The sequence below is a fragment of the Phyllostomus discolor genome, chromosome 1, assembly GCF_004126475.2.
Source record: "Phyllostomus discolor isolate MPI-MPIP mPhyDis1 chromosome 1, mPhyDis1.pri.v3, whole genome shotgun sequence".
Taxonomy (NCBI): Eukaryota; Metazoa; Chordata; class Mammalia; order Chiroptera; family Phyllostomidae; genus Phyllostomus; species Phyllostomus discolor.
Window position 1 is genome coordinate 81,207,813 of NC_040903.2, and position 19,529 is coordinate 81,227,341.

General features: G+C 37.8%; 1 protein-coding gene across 1 annotated transcript in view; it reads right to left on the reverse strand.

Moving 5' to 3' along the window:
• The window catches only part of LOC114492926 (glutamyl aminopeptidase), an 88,096-nt gene extending 87,120 nt beyond the window's left edge, over nt 1–976 (reverse strand). Inside the window, exon 1 of the mRNA XM_028507564.2 lies at nt 124–976. Within this exon, the coding sequence (XP_028363365.1) occupies nt 124–731 (608 nt within the window). The 5' untranslated portion in view covers nt 732–976. The remainder of the gene's footprint in view (nt 1–123) is intronic.
• Between the last annotated feature and the right edge of the window lie 18,553 nt (nt 977–19,529).

A 19,529-nucleotide genomic window follows, 5' to 3' on the forward strand; every position in this document is an offset into this window, starting at 1 on the left:
ACCAAGTTTAGATAAAGATGAGGCCAACGAAATAATTAAAAGGTGGAAAGTGAAAAAGGAAGAAAAAGAAATGGAAAGCAAATATGTGAGTTTAGGGTAAATAGAGCAAAAATTAATATTTACTTGGTTTGTCCTTTCTCCACGTAGGTCGTTCTGTAAAACCCCACGAGCGAGCCATTCAGCCAGCCGGCGAAGTTCATGGTCAAGCGGTAGAGACCCTCGGTGCCGCTGGGTGTGAGCTCTTCCTGTGCTTCCACCACCACATACTCTTGCTTTTTGTACTCGAAGCACCGCTGGACTGCCACCTGCGTCCCTGAGGGCCGCCTCAGCACCGGGAGCTGGCTGATCCTGGTGTCCCGGAGGTGCAGCCACAGGTGCCGGGTGGCCTTGGTGACGTTGATTTCGATGGTCACATTGCCCGTGTAGGTGTCCTCCTCCATTACCGGCTTCACCTCCAGATCGTAGTGCACCGGGATGATGAAGTCTGGCAGCCTGAAATTCGTCCAGGCTCCGCTTTCATCGGCACTTGCAGGGCAGGCCCCCTGGTCCTGGGGAGGGCTCGCCGTGGGTGGACTGGGGGAAGGGGCATCTTCTGGGAGAGTACACGATCTGGTCAAGCCAACAGAAAGTCCTACTATCAGCCCTACACCCACCACCACCGCACAGATGATGGCCACATGTTTCGTTTTGATGCAGTATCTCTTCGAGTCTTCTCCCTCCGCAAAGTTCATTTTTGTTCCCAAAGTCAAATGTTACACACGAGAGGAGGTTAAATGTAGCTAACGTCAGCAGACTTCCTTTTTTAACTTGGAAGGAATGCCCTGGTTTGGCAGCCTGTTTTCGCTTTTCCCGCACCTCTTTCTGGCTTCTTTCCTCTCCTCTCCCTGCAACTTCAGCCCAGCCACTGAAGGATGAATGCGGAAACGAGGGGGGGGCGGGGTAGCAGAGTGGCTGGGCCCCAGGAAGAGGACTGAAGAGAGAATTGTCGCGGCTTCCTTATAAACAGAGCATCCTCACCCCACCCCTCTGTCATTGGAGGGAGTTAAATATAAAACAGGGCTTAGTTTATCGGCCGACATGAGGATGATCCTTGGCCAAAGCTCTGTCAGCAGCTTTCTGGAAAACATTTGGGCAAGAGGTGTGCCTGCAATAGAAAAACTCAACCTTTGTCACTGGGTCTCGCTTCTTCCTGCTGTGCGCACAATCTCTCTCCTAACCAAAGGGCTTCTTGACTGTCAGCTATTTTACCAGGTAGTTTGCTAAAGAAGCGAAGTGTTTTCTTTGTATTCTTTTTCACATTATGTAAATATTCAGATCCTGACCTTTGCCAAAGTCATATCCTGGAACTAGATGCTCCCAGTGATACAGAAACTCAAGACCCACTTAAGTTTTCAGTAAGTATTTGTTGAACTGGTGGATTAGTAAACATAGCCAGGTAACCTTAAATGAGTACAGTGGATGCTGGATGAAAGAGAGGGGGAAACACAGAGAAATTAGCCAAAGCAGTACTGGACCTGAAAGCCAAAGAAGAAAACAGAGATACAGAAGGGGAAAGGACTGAAGAATCGGAGCTATAAGGAAGGTAAATTTGTTTTGTAATCTTGTTAGGTTAGATAACTGAACTGGAGTAGATAAATTTATCTCTGGAATTTGCTTCCAAGAGAGATTTTCTTTAGACTTTGATGTGATAGATCACATTTGGAACAGATTCTGATGGGAAGGGAGGCGGACTAGGAGATTCATTACCTGTGCAAACCTGTCGCTTCTGAATGACAAAGTTATGGGGGGGACACAGAACGCTATCCTATTTATGAGTAGCTAAAATGTAGACACCTCAGCCCTCTCTGTATACATTGTATAGTAGCAATACAATAATAATTATAAAAAATTTGAGAACTTTCTATATGCCAGGTACTAGGCTGAGTATTTCATAGAAGTTACTTAAATTTTCCCAGCAACCCACTAAGAAAGGTACTATTATGATGCCCGTTTTAGAAATGGGGCAACTGACATTTGAAAAGGTCAAATCATTTGCTCAAGGTCATACAACTGGTAAATAACTGAATTAAGGTTTGATCCCAGGTTGTCTGAGTGCAAAGTCCATATATCTAACTCACTTCCTCTGTTCTCTGAAGAAGAGAAATGTTTAAAGGTTAAGTAACTATGGAAAAACTTGGTCAATCCATGAGTATTAACAGACATACAGAGCAGGCAGTGCTGGGTTAGAAAAAGTTGAAAAGTGTTTTCACTATCTTCCATTCTTTCAGAGCCTCGGAATGGGGACACACATAGTGAATGTCCCACATAGGAGGTACTATTGAGTAGTTGTTACATTTAGTAGCAACATTTGTTATTTTTTTCTATATCTATTGATATGATTATATGATTTGTATTCTTTGATAATGTAGTGTATGACAGACATTGATTTACAGATATAGCACCAAATTTTCATCCCAGGAATAAACCCCACTTGACCAGGGCATAGAATCTTTTTAATGAATTGCTGGATTTGGCTAATATGTTGTTGAGAAGTTCTCCATTTATGTTCATCAGGAATACTGACCTATAATTTTTTCTTTCTTTCTTCTTTTTTTTTGTAGTGTCTTTTTCTGGTTTTGGTATCTGGTAATGCTGGCCTCATAAAATGAGTTTGGTAGCCTTCCCTCTCCTTCAACTTTTTGGAATAGTTTGAGAAGTTTAGGTGTTAATTCTTCTTGGAATATTTGGTAAAACTTGCCTATGAAGCCACAGGTCCACAGCTTTTGTTTGCTAGGTGTTTTTCTGTTTACCAATTCAAGTCTATTAATAGTTATAAGCCCCTTCCAATTTTGTTTCTTCCTAATTCAGTCTTGGAAGATTCTATATTTCTAAGAATTTATCCATTTCTTCCAGGGTGTCTAATTGGTTGGTGTATAATTGTTTGTAGTATTTCCTCATAATCCTTTGCATAATCTTTGGTGTCACTTGTTATATCTCCTCTTTCATTTTTTATTTTATTTATTTGGGCCCTCTCTTTTTTTCTTTCATATTTAGGTATAAGATTAGATTGTTTACTTCAGATTTTTCTTGATTCTTGAAGTATGCTGGTATTGCTATGAATTTTCCTCTTATAACTGCTCTATCTGTATCCCACGAGTTTAGATATCTGTGTTTTAATTTTCATTTGTCTCAAGGTGTTCCTTTATTTGTTTCTTGATCTCATTGCTAACCCATTGTTTAGTAGCATGTTATTTAGCTTCCACATATTTGTGCTTTTTTTTTTTAGTTTTCTTGTAACTGATTTCTAAATTTATATAATTGCAATCAGAAAAGATGCTTAATGTGATTTCAGTCTTCTTAAATTTACTGAGACTTGTTTTGTAACCTAACATGTGGTCTATCCTGGAAAACATTCCATGTGCACTTAAAAGAACATATATTCTACTACTTTGGGTTGAAATGCCCTAAAATATCAATGAACCTCCTGGGGTCTAATATGTCATTTAAGGCCCTTGTTTCCTTGTTGATTTTCTGTCTGGGTGATCTATCTATTGATGTCAATGGGGTGTCAAAGTCCCATACTGCAATTCTGTTACTATCGTTCTCTCTTTCTATGTCTGTCATAATTTGCTTTATATATTTAGGTGCTCCTGCATTGGGTACATAAATGCTTATATTTGTATCCTCTTGTTTAATTTATTCCTTTATCATTTTGAAATGCCCTTCTTTGTCCCATGTTCCAGGCTTTGTTTAAAAGTCTATTTTGTTTGATATAAGTATTACTATCCTAGCTTTTTTTCCTTTCATTTTGCATGAAATATCTTTTCCATACCCCTTACTTTCAGTCTGTGTGTCTTTTCATCTGAAGTGGGTTGATTGTAGGCAATAGATCTGTAAGTCTTATTTGTTGTTGTTGTCATTGTTGTTCATTCAGCTACCTTCTGTTTTCTTATTGAAGCATTTGGTCCATATAATTACATATAAAGTAATTATCGATGGGTATGTAGTTATTAATAGTTAACCTGTTAGTAGACTTTTTATTTAATAGTTTATGATTGTTTTTGTAGTTCTTCTTTGTCCCCTTCTTATTCTCTTGCTTCTTTCACTACTATGTTGAAGACTTTCTGTAGAATTGTATTTGGATCCTTTCTCTCCATTTCTTTTGTATCTTTTGTAGATTTTGGTTTGTGGTTATCTTGTGTTTCCTATATGTCAAGCTATGTTTCTAGCAGTCTATATTAAGGTAATCATCTCTTAAGTTTGAACATATTATAAAATCACTACAATATTACTGGCCCCACTCATGTTTATGTTGTTATTATTTTTTACTTCTTATGGGTGTGTGTTTGTATTTCTTATTGCTGTAATTATATGTGATCTTACTTTGACTTGTAACTCTTTTACAGCTTTATAGTTGGTTAATCCACTGCTTTTATTATATGTTTGCCTTTATCAGTGATTTTTTCTTTATCTGTATTTTCTTATTCATATTTTTTATCTTCTTAATTAGGTCCCTTTAACATTTACTGTAATACTGGTTTAGCAGTGATGAACTCCCATACATTTTTTTTCTTTTTTGAGGAAGTCTTTCCTTCAATTCTAAATGATAGGTTTACTGGGTAATCTTGGTTGTAGGTCCTTGCTTTTAATCACTTTGAATATTCCAATCCCTTCTGGCCTGCAGAGTTTCTATTGAAAAATCATCTGACAGTGTATGGGAACTTCTTTGTATGTTAATAACTTTCTTTTGCTGTTGTTCAGATTCTCTCTTTGTCTTTAACCTTTGGCATTTTAATTACGATGTATCTTGGTGTGGACCTCTTTAGATTCATCTTGTTTGGGACCCTCTTTGCTTCCTAGACTTGTATATTTATCTTCTTTGCCAAGATAAGGAAGTTTTCTATTGTTATTTCTTTCAATAGATTTTCAAACACACTCTCTCTTTTCTCCTGGTACCCCTATGGTGTGAATGTTGGTATGCTTGGTGTTGCCCCGGAGGTCCCTAGAACTATTCTATTTTTTTTAATTCTTTTTTTTTTGTTCCTTTTGCTGTTCTGATTGGGTGTTTTCTGTTAGCTTCTCTTCCAGATCACTGATTTGGTTCTGTGCTTCATCAAATCTGTTGTCGATTCTCTCCATTGAATTCATTATTTCAGTTATTGTACTCGACATTTTTGACTGATTCTATTTTGTCTTCTATCTCCATTTTTATATTTTCTGGGGGTTTTTTTGTTAAAGTTTTCACTGTGTTCATTTGTCTTCCCCTAAGTTCATTGAGCATATTTATACCCAGTATTTTGAATTCTGCCTCCGGTATATTGCTTGACTCCATTTCATTTAGTTATTTTTCTGGAGTTTTTACCTGTTCTTTTATTTGGGACATGTTTCTTTGTCCTTAAACTTGGCTCATTCCCTGTAATTGTTTTTATGTATTAGATAGATCTACCATGTCTCTTGGTCTTGGCAGAGTGGCCTTATGTAGTAGGTGTCCTATGGGATCAATTGGTGCAGTCTCCTTGATCACCTGAGGCAGGTGCTCCAAGGGTGTGCCTAGTTTGGGTTGTATATGCCCTCATGTTGTAGTTGAGCTTCTATTGCTGTTGGCATGTCAGTCGGTAGGACTGACCTTTAGGCTGATTGGCTGTAAAGAATGGGCTTGACTCCAGTGGAGAAAATTTTTCATGGGGATTGACTCTGTGAAGTGGGATTCACTTTTAGTGGGCTTCTGGTGTTTGCTGAGAGTGCCCTTGGGAAAATTTTCACTTGTAGAGCTGGTTAGCTTGTGCTCTGGTGTGGTCTGAAGCCAGCCATTACATGTGTTGGTATTGGGGTCTCTTGAGAGTGTCTCTCGAGAGTGTCTCTCATGCAAGCCAAGTTCAGCTACTATCTTTGCTCAGCCCAGGGCCACCTGGTAGAAGCTGCCAAGTGATCTGCTGTTGGTTTCCATCTATGCTGGGCTTGGAGTTTCCTGGGAGAAGTTTGGCTGCCAAAAAAAAAATTTTTTTTATTGGGTTTGCTAATGTGCAAGAATACATTGGGAAACAATGGCAAAATAAGCAAACAGCAGGAGAAAAATAATAGTGATAGTCTCAATTTCCATAGTTCTAAAGACCAGCTGCCACTAGGGTTGGGTTTGGTGCCTCTTTGCAAGTAGTATGAAGCACATTTAGGCCAGCTGCTGCTTGTTTGGTGTTTTTGCACCTTTGATTCTAGGAAAGATGCAGCTTGAACTGATGAAGGTTACTTGAGTGGAAAAGCTGCTGGAAGTCATTTGGATTGAGAGTATGATTTGGGTGGGGCAGGATCTCAGAAAAATACCAGGGTGTAGTGAATGATTAGCCAAGTAAATGGAGAGCTGAAATTTGGTGTCTCCTTGTGCCTACTGGCTGGTTATGGGGAAGGCTCAACAAAGGACAATGGTACCTGCCAGCACTTCTGTCCCTGGAGAGATTCCCTGACCTTTCCCTTCTAGTCCTTGCCCTAAAAATAGTTAACTCAGCTTCATTACATATGTCCCCATTGCTTTGCTAGTGGTTGCCCCAGCAATGGAGCTCAGAGTGAGTGAGTTTGTGTGAGTAAGTCAGTGCTTCGGCCTTTTAATATCCACAGCAGCTCTCCAGCTCACTCTCTTCTTGGCTGGTTTTCACACTGCTGTTTGTTTATTTTCACTGGTTTTCACAGCCAGATGTTATGGGAACTGTTCTCCGTAGCACTGGAGCCCCAGTCTGGGGACCCCAGTGTGGAATTGGGACCCATCACTCCTCAGGGGGAAACCTCCTCAGCTGAGACGTCTCTCATTTCTGGACTGCCACACCATGATTGGGAAACCTGTCTGTCCCATCTCTACCCCTCCTATTAGTCTCCCCATATGGCTTCTTCTTTTTAAGCTTAGTTATAGGAATTCAGTGATAGGTGGTTCTCAATGATGGTTGTTCTATAATTTAGTTGTAATTTTGGTGTAGTTGTGGGAGGTGGAAAGCACAGTATTTACTTACTCTGCCACTTTGACCAGAAGCTTAATATTTAGTTTTGAACATATATATACTGGACAGAAAATTATAGGATAAACTAAAATGTGGGCATTAAATGAAATGTTAGTAAATACTCTTACAGGCATGTATGTAAACCCTTGCTTTGCTCTTAGTGTGTTGAGGTTTTGAAATATTCAGAAAGGCAAGGAAAATAAAATGAAAGTTATTTATTATTCTTATAATTTTAAACTGCTTTTTTATTGGGTTTTCTAATGTGCAATAATACATTGGGAGACAATGGTAAAATAAACAAACAGCAGGAAAAACATAATAGTTATAGTCTAAATTTCTATAGTTCCACAATAATTCAAAATTATTTTATAAATTTTCTGAGTAGTCTATATTCTGAATTATAAAATTTCCCAAAATGCTTAATTCATTCAGCATTTTCTTCTAGCCTCTGTAGTATCAAAGTTCTTGGCAATATTTTCTTTATTTCTTCTTTCCTATCTACAGAAGTTTGCAAGTATAATCTTCGTGGGGGGGAAATATCTCACCCAATGTTCTTTTATTCCATAAGGAGTCTGAGTGAATTATACTAGCAGTGATGATTTTGGATCATGTTCCCCACAAAAATTCTAAGAGATATATTCTTCACCTTAAGGAGTATTATTTCTTTCAGAGGAAAGGCCAGTAATTTTCCAAATTACACTTACTAGCACTGGCTGTTTTATTTGAAGATTTCTTTATTATCACATTAATTTAAAAAAAAGTTGTCTTTAATTTTTGTTTTCTTTGGTAATAAAGATATTAACTGCAATAAGATGTTAAAAGTCATCCATATGAGTAATAGGAATGTTATTCCTTCTGTTGGTGTACTCTTTTCTTGGCATCTCTTGCATTTTTCATTTATCTCTTTTCAGCATGCTTTTGTCTTAAGGCAAAAAATGTTCCCCATCCCCCAAAGATACATCCTCATGCCTGGAACCTGTAAATGTTACCTTACATGGTAAAAAAAAAAGTCTTTGCGGACATGATTAAGTCAAGAATCTTGAGATGGAGAGACTACCCTAGAATTATCTATTATCAGAGTGGGTCCTAAACACAATCTCCTGTGTTGTTATAAAAGGAAGGCAGACAGACATTGTGTACACAGATGCAGGCAATGCAAAGTCAGCAGAGAGAGATTTAAAGATGACTGTCTGGAAGACTGGAGTGATGCACCCACAAAACTAAGAATGCTGGCAGACACCAAAAGTGGAAGAAGCAGGAACAGATTCTCTCCCACAATTTCTGAAAAAAGCATAGCCATGCTGACACCTTGATTTTGGCCCAGCGATACTGATTTTTGATGTCTTGACTTCAGAAATGTGATAGAAAAGATACCTGTCATTTTAAGCCATGAAGCTTGTGGTAATTTGTTACAGCAGCCAAAGAAAACTAATATAGTTGTTTTACTATTTATTATTTATTATTGAGGACCACATTGTGCCACGTATTTCAACTGATGGAAAAGCACTGAATAAAAACACAAACAAAAACAGTCTCAGAACAGAATAGTTTTTCTCAAGTAGAAAGAGGGTCAGATAGAATATTGGCTTTTTACACACTAGTGTACTTTATTCTTTCATTCACTTCTGAGTTTCCTCAGAACAACTGTTTTTGTTGTTCAGGAAATATATAGATTTTACTCAAGGCTTCAAAAGATTTTTATGCAATTATTTTCCAGTTGCCTTTAAAATGGGATATCTGTTAATAAGTTTGATAAATTATTTCTTCAGTGAACAGAATGTATGTATTTCTGTATGAACATTATGACTCCCACTGAATTTATTTACATCATATATTAAATTTATGTCTGGAGAAAAAATTATATTTACTTCTTATTTGGAAGCTTTAATTCTAGATGCTTTATTGTCAATCATGTTATAAACCTTGGGCAAAATATTACTATTTCTTCTGGATACAGTGATTTCTTTTTATTTTCTGAATATTTTGCCCCATTTATTTCTATCCTTATCATTGATGGCAATCTGGTGAATTACTTGACCTCTACATTAATATGCTTTTTTGATAACTTGATTTCTGTTATCTTTTAAGGGTTTTTCAGGTGACTCTTTTATTCTTTGTTTGTCTGATATCTTTCTTATTTGGGCCTAAGATAGTTATATGCATATATTGCAAGGGTCTTAGCTTGATTGCTTAAGATCTCTTTACACAATTTTCTGACATGTCTTCATGTGTGAAATCATCAAGTGCAGCTTACCATAGGTTGGAGATATGAAAATTTTTTATGCATTTTGAGAAAATTTATTGTGGAATTTATGAGTCAGCTATGCTTTTAGTTCCAAGTAAAGAAAATTTAGGTAACTATTATTTAATCTATAATGACCACCCATAACAACAAATCTGAAGGTAGGGAATATCCTCACCAAGTAAACTTCAGAATAAAAATATAGTCAATAAATTGTAATAATTATGTATGGTGCCAGGTGGGTGCTTGAGTTATTGAGGGGATGACTTTGTAAATTATGGAATTATTTAATCACTGTGCTGTACACTTGAAATTAATACAAAATAATATTGAAAGTCAACTGTAATTGAAAATTTATATGTATTACATATATAATGATTATCTTATTACACTGGTATATATAATGATATATATATTACATATATAATTGTGTATTAATGATATATAATGATTTGTATATATTACATATATAACTATATATATATATATATATTCCCCTCCTTAGGTCGTATCCATGGGTCATGCATCTAAATTCTTTGGCTACTCCATTTCCTTAACATCCCACTGATACCCTGAACCTACCAATTTGTACTTCTTAATCCTTGCACCTTTTCTCCCTTTCTCTCCCTTCCCCCTCCCAACTGATAACCCTCCAAATGATCTTCATATCTATGATTCTGTTTCTGTTCTGACTGTTTGTTTGCTCAGTTTGTTTTTTAGAATCAATTATTAATAGTTGTGAGTTTATTGCCATTTTAAAGTTCACAGTTTTGATCATCTTATTTTTCTTAAATAAGTCTTTTTAACATTTCATATAATAATGTGTTGGTAATGATGAACTCCTTTAGCTTTTCCTTGTCTGGGAAGCACTTTATCTGCCTTTCCATTCTAAATTATAGCTTTGCTTCATAGAGTAATCTTGGATTTAGGTCCTTGCTTTTCATCATTTTGAATACTTCTTGTCAGTCCCTTCTGGCCTGCAAAGTTGCCTTTGAGAAATCAGCTGACAGTCTAGTGGAAACTCCTTTGTATGTAACTCTCTGCTTTTCTCTTGCTGCTTTTAAGATTCTCTCTTTATCTTTAAACTTTCACATTTTATTTTATTTTTTTATTTTTTTAAAGATTTTATTTATTTATTTTTAGAGAGGGAAGGGAGGGGGAGAGAGAGAGAGAGAGAGACATCAATGTGCGGTTGCTGGGGGTTCTGGCCTGCAACCCAGGAATGTACCCTGCCTGGGAATCGAACCTGGGACACTTTGGTTCCCAGCCCACGCTCAATCCACTGAGCTACGCCAGCCAGGAAACTTTCACATTTTATAATGATGTGTCTCTGTGTGGTCATCTTTGGGTACAACTTATTTGAGACTCTCTGTGCTTCCTGGACCTGTATGTCTAGTTCCTTCACCAAATTAAGGAAGTTTTCTTTCATTATTTTTTCAAAGAAGTGTTCAATTTCTTGCTCTTTCTCTTCTCCTTCTGGTACCCTTATGATTCAAATGTTGGTGTATTTGAAGTTATCCCAGAGGCTCCTTAGCCTATCCTTGTTTTTTGGATTCTTTTCTCCTCTGCAGCTCTGATTGAATGTTTTTTTCTTCCTAATGTTCCAAGCCATTGATTTGATTTTGACTTTACCCACTCCACTGTTGATTCCCTCTAAATTTTTCCTCATTTCACTTACTGTAACCTTCATTTCTGCCTGGATCATTTTTATGTTGTTGAAGTGCCACATGAGTTCATTGAGCATCCTAATAACCAATGTCTTGAATTCTGCATCTGATAGACTGCTTATCTCCATTTGTTTATTTCTTTTTCTGGAGCTTTGTTCTGTTCTTTCATTTGGGCCATATTTCTTTGTCTCCTCATTTTGGCAGTCTCCCTACATTTGTTTCTGTGTATTAGGTAGAGCTGCTTTGACTTCCTGTCTTAGTAGTGTGGCATATTGTAGAAAAGCACACCAGTTAAGTTGGATGTGGTGGTGCTTTAGGTAATCGCCAGGGTGGGACAATCTGTGTGAACCAAACTGATGGAGTCTCAGCTATGGTCTTGCAGGTCATTGACTCTGTGTTAGGGAAGGCTCAGTAAGGAACATTGGCCGCTGCCTAGCCTCTGGGGTTTTGTCCAAGGGGAAGCTCTCTCCTGGCACTTGCCCTGATGCCAGACACTTCAGGTTCTCCCCATATGCCACCAGTGTCCCTCCAGATGTTGCCTTGGTGCTAGAGTCCAGAGAGAGTGAGTCTTCATTTAAGTCCTAAGACCATTTTGGGCCCTTTAAGCAGAGATGCCTGAAAATCCTGTAGTTTCTTCTGCCACCCCAACCACCACTGGATTTCACAGCCAGAAGTTATAGGGACTTTTCCTGGTACTGGAACCCGGGGCTGGTAGTCTGGGGTGAAGCTGGAATTCCTCACTCCCAAGGTATCCCTCTCAATTTTTATCGACCACATATAAGTGTAGGGCCGTCCATTCCATGTCTCTGAATCTCTACATCTCTGAGTCTCTGCCCCTCCTACCTGTCGGGGTGAATGTGACTTTAATCCCTTGGTTGTCAGACTTCCATACAACTTGATTTTCTGGTGATTCTGGGTAATAGTTGTTTTGTATTTTAGTTGTAATTTTTGCTATGGTTGTGTGAGGAGGCTAGCTGTGTTTTACCTATGCCTCCATCTTGACTGGAAGTCCCTGTAATTGAAAATTCTTAAAGAAAGAAATTTAAGAAAAATAAAAGAAACAAACTAATATATGCTATAACTCCATTCCACAATATTCATTATGTTGTCTCAAGCTGGGTGTCACAGCTATGGCTATGACAATTGCTGTCAAGGAAAGAAGAGTATAGGAGAGAGTGAGGAAGAGTAAAAACTTTTTTTTCAGATTTCTTTTCTTTTACCAATGAAGAAAATAATTCCCCAGATGCCCTCAGCAGGCTTCCCTGACATCATGTTCAGCAGTCCTGACTCACACAGTCTTTCTGTAGCTTCACCTGGGAGAGAGGAATGTGGCGAAAATGACCAACTTGAAACAACTGCAACTCATCTGCAAGACAACACACATTACTGCCACTAACCAGTGCAGGATATTTGTTAGCAAATAAGAAGTGGGGAAAGGCTGTTGGGTAGATAAAGACGGCTGTACATATCAAGGAGCACACGCCTGGCCTAAACATACCCTGTGTACAGGGAGGAGAACAGATCTGAAAGCAGCAGAGAGTGTGTGCTCCCTCTTGTTTTCCACCTGCTGCCCCCTCCTCCCTTAAGACTATATATTCAAGGCCAAGTGCCTTCTCTCTTCACACATGTATACAACTATTCAGCTACATGATCAATACACTGATGCTTACTTCCCATCATGACTGCTGTAAAAAATCACTCTGACTTAATTTCCCCTGAACAGACTTGTTACACTGAGGAGGATACAGGTGAAGTGATTTACTCCAGGTTCCACACTGAGTCTAGAAATGGTCCAGGTATAGCAACTCCCTATTTTATTTTGCAAAAGGTCATTGTATTTGCACTTCAGTGCACCATAGAAACAACTGTCAGAAAGATAATTGCATTGAGGTGGAAGGAAAAGTGAAGGAAATGGAAATGACACAAAACCAACCTTCATGGTCGTACTTGGTGCCAGATGTCTTCTATTTGCTGTCTTTTTTATGCACCCAGTGACAGCTTATTATGAGCCCCAGTTGCTACTTAACCACATCTTCCTGCCTCCAAATCTAATAGAAGAAATTTAGTCCTGTTAATGGGCTAGTCCAGACTTCTTCATAAATAATTTTGCACTTTAATTGCATTATGAGCTACATAGACCTTTGCATGTAGCATAAGCAACAGATCACATTTATAATGTTGTTTCCAAGAAAAAATGTGCTTCAAGATCCAAATAGAAGACCGACTTGTTTATCTGGCGGTCAGTCAGTCCTCTTAGTACCCTGGGAGGTCCCCATATCCAACATGCTCCGAGCTGGGGTGGCTAACATACTACTTTTTGCCCTCTAGTGCTGGAGTATGTTCCTGTTAGCTTGTAACCTTGTTGTCTAAGCAGTGTGAGTATTGCCTAGCTTATTAGGTAAATTATGGCAACTGTTCAAGTGATGAAAGAACAAAAAAGAACAGGAAGTGGGATGCACTAATGCTGCTTTTAACAAACTGATTGTTATTCTATTTTTAAAATAAGTCATAGATTCAAGAAACTGAGTAAGTTTTTGTTTCAGATGATTTTAATGAAGCTATTTCATTTTCTTGACTGATGTTTTGTGTGTCTCAACTACAACATTATAGACATAAAGTATCTGCACCCACATTCCCATTCACAGAGCCAGCCATGTCCCTCTCCTGAAGTAGCTCGGGCAGCACATTCCAAGCCCATCTGTGATTTCAGTCATAACACTTAGCATTCTGTCCTGCTCTCTCTGAAGGCCAGCGTTGTTAATGTCCCCCAATTGCTTATAAAGTGATTTGCATAATGAGTATGTGTCTTTCAGCAGAGAACCCCTTATTCATCTTGTTGCTTTTCTTTAGCAACGGAAACTCAATACTGCTATCTCTAAAGCGACAATGCCTTTGCATGGCAATAAGACACATGGAGACTAATCTAACAATTTTATCCATTTGACTCATGTAGACATTGAAATCTGATCATTGAGAACAAAGTTACGTTTGAGGTTCCAGGAAACTTGGTTTATTGGCAGTGATTGGCTAATTGCTCCTGAAGTATATTTCCCTTCCCTCCTGGACTCATAGCTGGACAGTGTTTTTTAGCCTACTTCACAGTGGAAATGCAACTCAGTTTTGGCTCATGGAATGTGAAAAGAAATATGTTCTCTTCAGGACTTGTCCATAAAAACCACCTGTGTGATCCTGTGCTTTTGCTTTTCCTTTGTCTGCCAGCTAGATGTTGACACCCAGGGAAATCTGAAAGCCACCCACTGAAGATGGAAAAGATGGCAGGAGTCTGGGCTTCAGGTGACTACATATACCCACTCCCTAACTGCACTCGACCAAAGGATTTTTATGTGAGCAAGATAAATTCCATTTATGAACCTATCAAAAGGTGTAGGAATTCTCCTCTAGTCTGACTTTAATATTATTTACCATACATATTTAATTGCTGAATTTTTACTTCAAGCCAGTAGTTGTCATTGAAGGACAATTTTACCTCTTCTCAGGATGACACATCTGGCCATATTTGGCAACATCTTTGATTGTGAGGACTTGGACACAGAAGCGGAGGTGGTTGCTATTGATATCTAGTTGGCAGAGATCTATGATGCTGCTGAACACCCTGCGGTGCACAGGACAGCTCCTCACATGTCATCCTGTCCAAACGTCAGTGGTGCTGAGCTTGATAAACCCTGCTTTAGGGTCTATCTGCATGGCAAAACTAAATATCAAAATATTTGGTTAGTTTTATTATATGATTCATTTAGTAACCTCCTGGTCCTGCATTTGATTGATTCAGATTCTTGTTTTGGTGCTGTGATGGACTGATAGCTTTGATTGCTAAATTGTCATTTGTGCAAAGCTCTGTACTCTCCATATTTTTCTGTCCACCTCCATCACCCTCTCCCCTCGTCCTCCCTTGCACTGTACAATGTTCACCGCCATGTCTATTGCTGTGTCTTCAGCAATTCTCACAATGCCTGACAGAGTGTTTGATAAATGATTCATGAACAAAGACTGAATGAGTGTAAATAAAAGCACAAAGAGAAAAAAAAGAATGAATCATTCCTTGTCCTCAACTCTCCCTCTCCCTTAGCTTCTACGACACGACATTTCTTTGCTTCTTCTCTCCCCATTGTCTTCTTTCATCCTCTAAATGTAGCTCCTCCACAAGACAGACATTTTCTCTTCTTTCTCTTCCTCCATTGCATAACTCAACCAACACACCTATTCCAACAACTCCCAAAATTCATCACCAATCCAAATTTTCTCCTGAGATTCAAGATCAAACTATGCTAGCCTGTGCTTACTTGCATAGTCCACCATCACTTGTGACTCATTTTGTCTAAAGCTAAGTATTATCACTAACCACAAAAACATCGTGTCTTCCCACCCCTTTCCATGTTTCATTTTTTCCATCAGAGTTACAATTATTCCTCCTTGGCACCAGCTAAGACTCTTCCCTCACCTCACATACTGCCAGGTGGGTCATAGGTGCTTGGCAATTACAGCATCTCTTCCTCTCTCCTGGCACTTTGTACAGGTTGTATGGTATTGCTTTAAGTTGCCATTTTCTTGTTCAGATTTTAAAGATCCAGAGCAGCACTGGTTAATAGAAATACAAGGTGAACCATATATGTAACATTTAATTTTTCAGTAGCCACATTAAAAAATGAAAAAGAAACAGGCAGACTAGTTTTATTTAACATGATATGTTCAAAACATTATTCTTTCGTGTACTCAAAATTTTAAAAAATGCATTTAATGTAAAAGCATCACTTCATGTACTCAAAACAAAAGCGTGTGTTCAATATAAAATCAATAATGTATTTGACATTTTTCCATAGTATCAGAATTTAGTGTGTTGCATGCTTACAGCACATCACCCTTTGGACTGGCCATATCTCAGGTGCTTAGCACTTACATGTGGCCAGTAGCTACCCTAGTGGACAGTGCAGCAATAGAGCTTTAGGGATTTCATCTCATGTTTGTTTGTGTTCATAATCTCTAGGACGAAGTCTGGCACACAAGTGTGTTTGGCTAAACAAAGCAACCTCACTTCCATGGAACTCGCTTTTCATTGTCCTAATGTGCCACAGAACTTAGGTTGTATATGTCTTATTCTTATTTATTGGATGCTTGGAATTACTTTCTATTGGCTTAATATAATATGTGCCTTTTCCCCTCTATAACCTTTTGAGATTAGAGTCATTCACAGTGTTTTCTAACCCCACAATGCATTGCATGGTGATGAATAGAATGAATGGATAAAATGATGCTCAGATAACACTTAAGCTGAAATAAAAATTCATTTTCTATTTTACTTATAAATTTAAAGGTTTAACTAAGTTTATATAAAAGCATTTTACCAACTTTTTTCTCTAGTATAGTAATCAATTTGATTATGCTACTGTATTTAACTGTTTTGATTACTAACCAGTATAGGCTTATTGTAGAAAAATAATAAAATGTACATAATGTAATAGTGTGAAAAATATTATGGCATAAAAGCAAACAATGAAATGATAGGTACAACACTAAACTCCCCGTAAGACTGGAAAACATAACAAAGTGTTAAAAACAGCTGTTTTCTTTGGTAATATATAGGCCATAGAGAAATTTTTTGTCCTTTTGTGTTGCTCTTATTTTGTTTTGTGTAGAAGATTTTCTGAAAGATATTATTTTAGTATTTAGTAAAAAATAAACACACACATACATGTTATACTGGGTCAAGTTCTTCATTAAAAATATTTAGATGTTTGCTAGTGGCTATTACTTCCCTGTATTTTAATAATCATCCATTTCCAAATCTTGACCTATTAAGTTAAATAAACCAAGAAAAGATGTTTATTCTGCCTCTAAAAAAGTACAGATTTATTTCCTGTCATCATTCCATACTTCTAATTTATTAGGATAAGTTTAATTATTTATCTGGGTTTCCCCTTCTTACACTTTTCTATAAATCATGTTTTGATTGCTGATCTCAAATAAATATTGATTGTGCTGATATTTACATTCCATGTTATATACTCTTCTCCAATCTCCTTTCCCACTCCCCATCCACCCAGCCCAGGCTGAGGCCCTCCTTCAGACATTATTAAAATCACTCCTTGCCTTGGAGACTGTTTTTAACAACATGGGTTACAGAACAGTCAAATAACAAGAATACTTTGTTAAGCCTTTATTGAGACATCTGACATTCAGATACACATGCAGATAAATCAAATGTTTCACCTTTTAAAATCTGATATTTTTTTTAGTAAAGAAAAGCTTTGCAAAATTTTTCAATGTGAAGTTTATTTTTTCCTTTATTTTTTAAAGATTTTATTTATGTATTTATTTATTTATTTATAGAGAGAGGGAGAGGGAGGGAGAAAGAGGAGGAGAGAAATATCAATGTGTGGTTGCCTCTCATGCACCCCCTACTGGGGACCTGGTCTGCAACCCAAGCATGTGCCCTGACTGGGAAACGAACTGATGACACTTTGGTTCTCAGCCCATGCTCAATCCACTGAGCTATACCAGCCAGGGCTATTTTTTCCTTTCTGATTCCCAAACAATATGATATACATGGCAAACATAATAATATTTTTAAAACATAAACAGTATTCTCGGCTTAAAATTCTCAATGGATTCCCAATGCAATTGAAACTACACCGAAACACTTTTTTATGACCTACAGGAACCTACAATGTGTCTTCTCTTTCTATCCTATAGGCTCCACCCTTTTGAACTTTCTTTCTGTTCCTTGGACACTCTGGAGTCCCATTTCTGGTCTACTAAAACACATTTCCCCATCATCTTTGTAAGGCTGCCTCTTTCTCACCACTCATACCTCATCCTGACCTGACTAACTGTCTTAGCTTCATTGTTACTGCCCTTCTCCCTCCTCCTTAGCATTTTCTATTTCATTACATGATTCCATAGTTTTTATAGCCTTCTTTCCACTGGCACTTACTGCACTTAGTTTTTCATTAATGCATATTATCTGCCTCCCTAGCTAGAATGTAAGCTCCGCCAAACTGGAACTTTTTCTTGTATCCCCATTGCCTTAGAAGTGTGCCAGGTACAGAGTAGGCACAAAATAAATGTCTCTTGTTTGGGGGTTGAAATTAAAATTGGCATTGAGTAATATGCAGTAGCTGTGCCTAGTTTGCTCCTGAAAATGGCTACAGGATGTACTGCTTAGGACGTAAGGAACACACCTTCCATCTTCGAGTAGGCAAAGTCCTTTCTTTCAGTTCCTCACCTTCTCCTTATCACCATTCTCAAACCAAAAGGGCAACATTGTCCTGATTGCATTTCCATCTTCTGACTTTACCAAGTACCTGGAGAGATTCCAATTCATTTCTGTAATGGGAAATCAGCCTCAGGCAGCACATGTCAGCGTTGCCCTTTGGTCTAGAAAGGTGAAACTATAGTACTATCGTTGGCAGGGCTTGTGCTTTCTCAGCTGAAGTGTGGCTTATCTTTTACACACGTGCCCAAATCTGGAATCAGAGCATTCTTCTGCAATGTTGGTCAGTAGGAATTGGTATGAATCTGTTTTAGAGCTTAGGTCAAATGGGAATTATATTGGGTTGGCCAAAAGGTCTGTTTAGTTCTTTCCATAAAATAAAAGACACATATTTTCATTTTTACCAATAGACTTATTGATTTGAATATGGCTATAATATGGTATAATGTTGATTGTCCTCAATTAATGTCTTGATTTAATCGCTATCAACTTCAGCAGGTCCACCAGACTGTGAAGCATCGTCCAGTGAGAAATCTCTACTAGCATGACACTTCACAAACCACTTTTGACACATTTGATCAATCACAGCACCTTCTCTGTACACTGCACAAGTCTTGTATTCAGTTGCATTTTTACCTTTCCTGAAGTAATAAAGCATAACATACTGAAAATATTGCTTATTTTCTTCCCTCTTCAATGTTAAAATGGCTGCACAAAAATTCAACAATTTTGTTGTTTTTTTTTTTAAGTGCCTGCCAATATGACAGCTGTCTACATACAATCTAACAAAATTGTTTCGAATGAAGTTAAGGACAACTAAGTACTACTAGAGCCATCTTAAAGGAAAAAAAACAAACACAACTTTTTGACCAACCCAAAAAGTTGGTGAGGCCATGGTCTCACTAACAACATAGCCTAACCTATTTTTCTAATTCATCCTAAACTTTTAGTTAGCCATAATTTCCTATACCTTCACTGATTTAAAAATAAAAATAAATTTATCTTTCATAAGAAAATGGAAATTTAAAGCTGAAATGCAATTTAGATACAATCTAGTTTGCGAGTAAGAAAACTGAAAGCCGGGGTGAGGCTAAGTAACTTTCCAAAGGTCACTGAGCCAGGAGATGGCAGAGCCATGTTTAGACACCTGACCCAGGGCTGTTTCCACTTATTTCTCCACTGTCACAGTGTCTGTCACCTAGAAGGCAATCAATAAAATCAGCAATACAGGAATGAACAGTGAACATGAAGGAAGTTCTTATGGACATTTTTGAGTTTGGAGATTTGGCTTCAATTTGAAATAGTGATTATAATATCTTGGTGCTTTTCGTTTATCTCTGTCTTTTGAGGTGATAAAAGTCAAGCATGATTACTATATACAATGACTCACAAAATACTAATGGTATGGTTATCTGACTCTCATGGGTTTC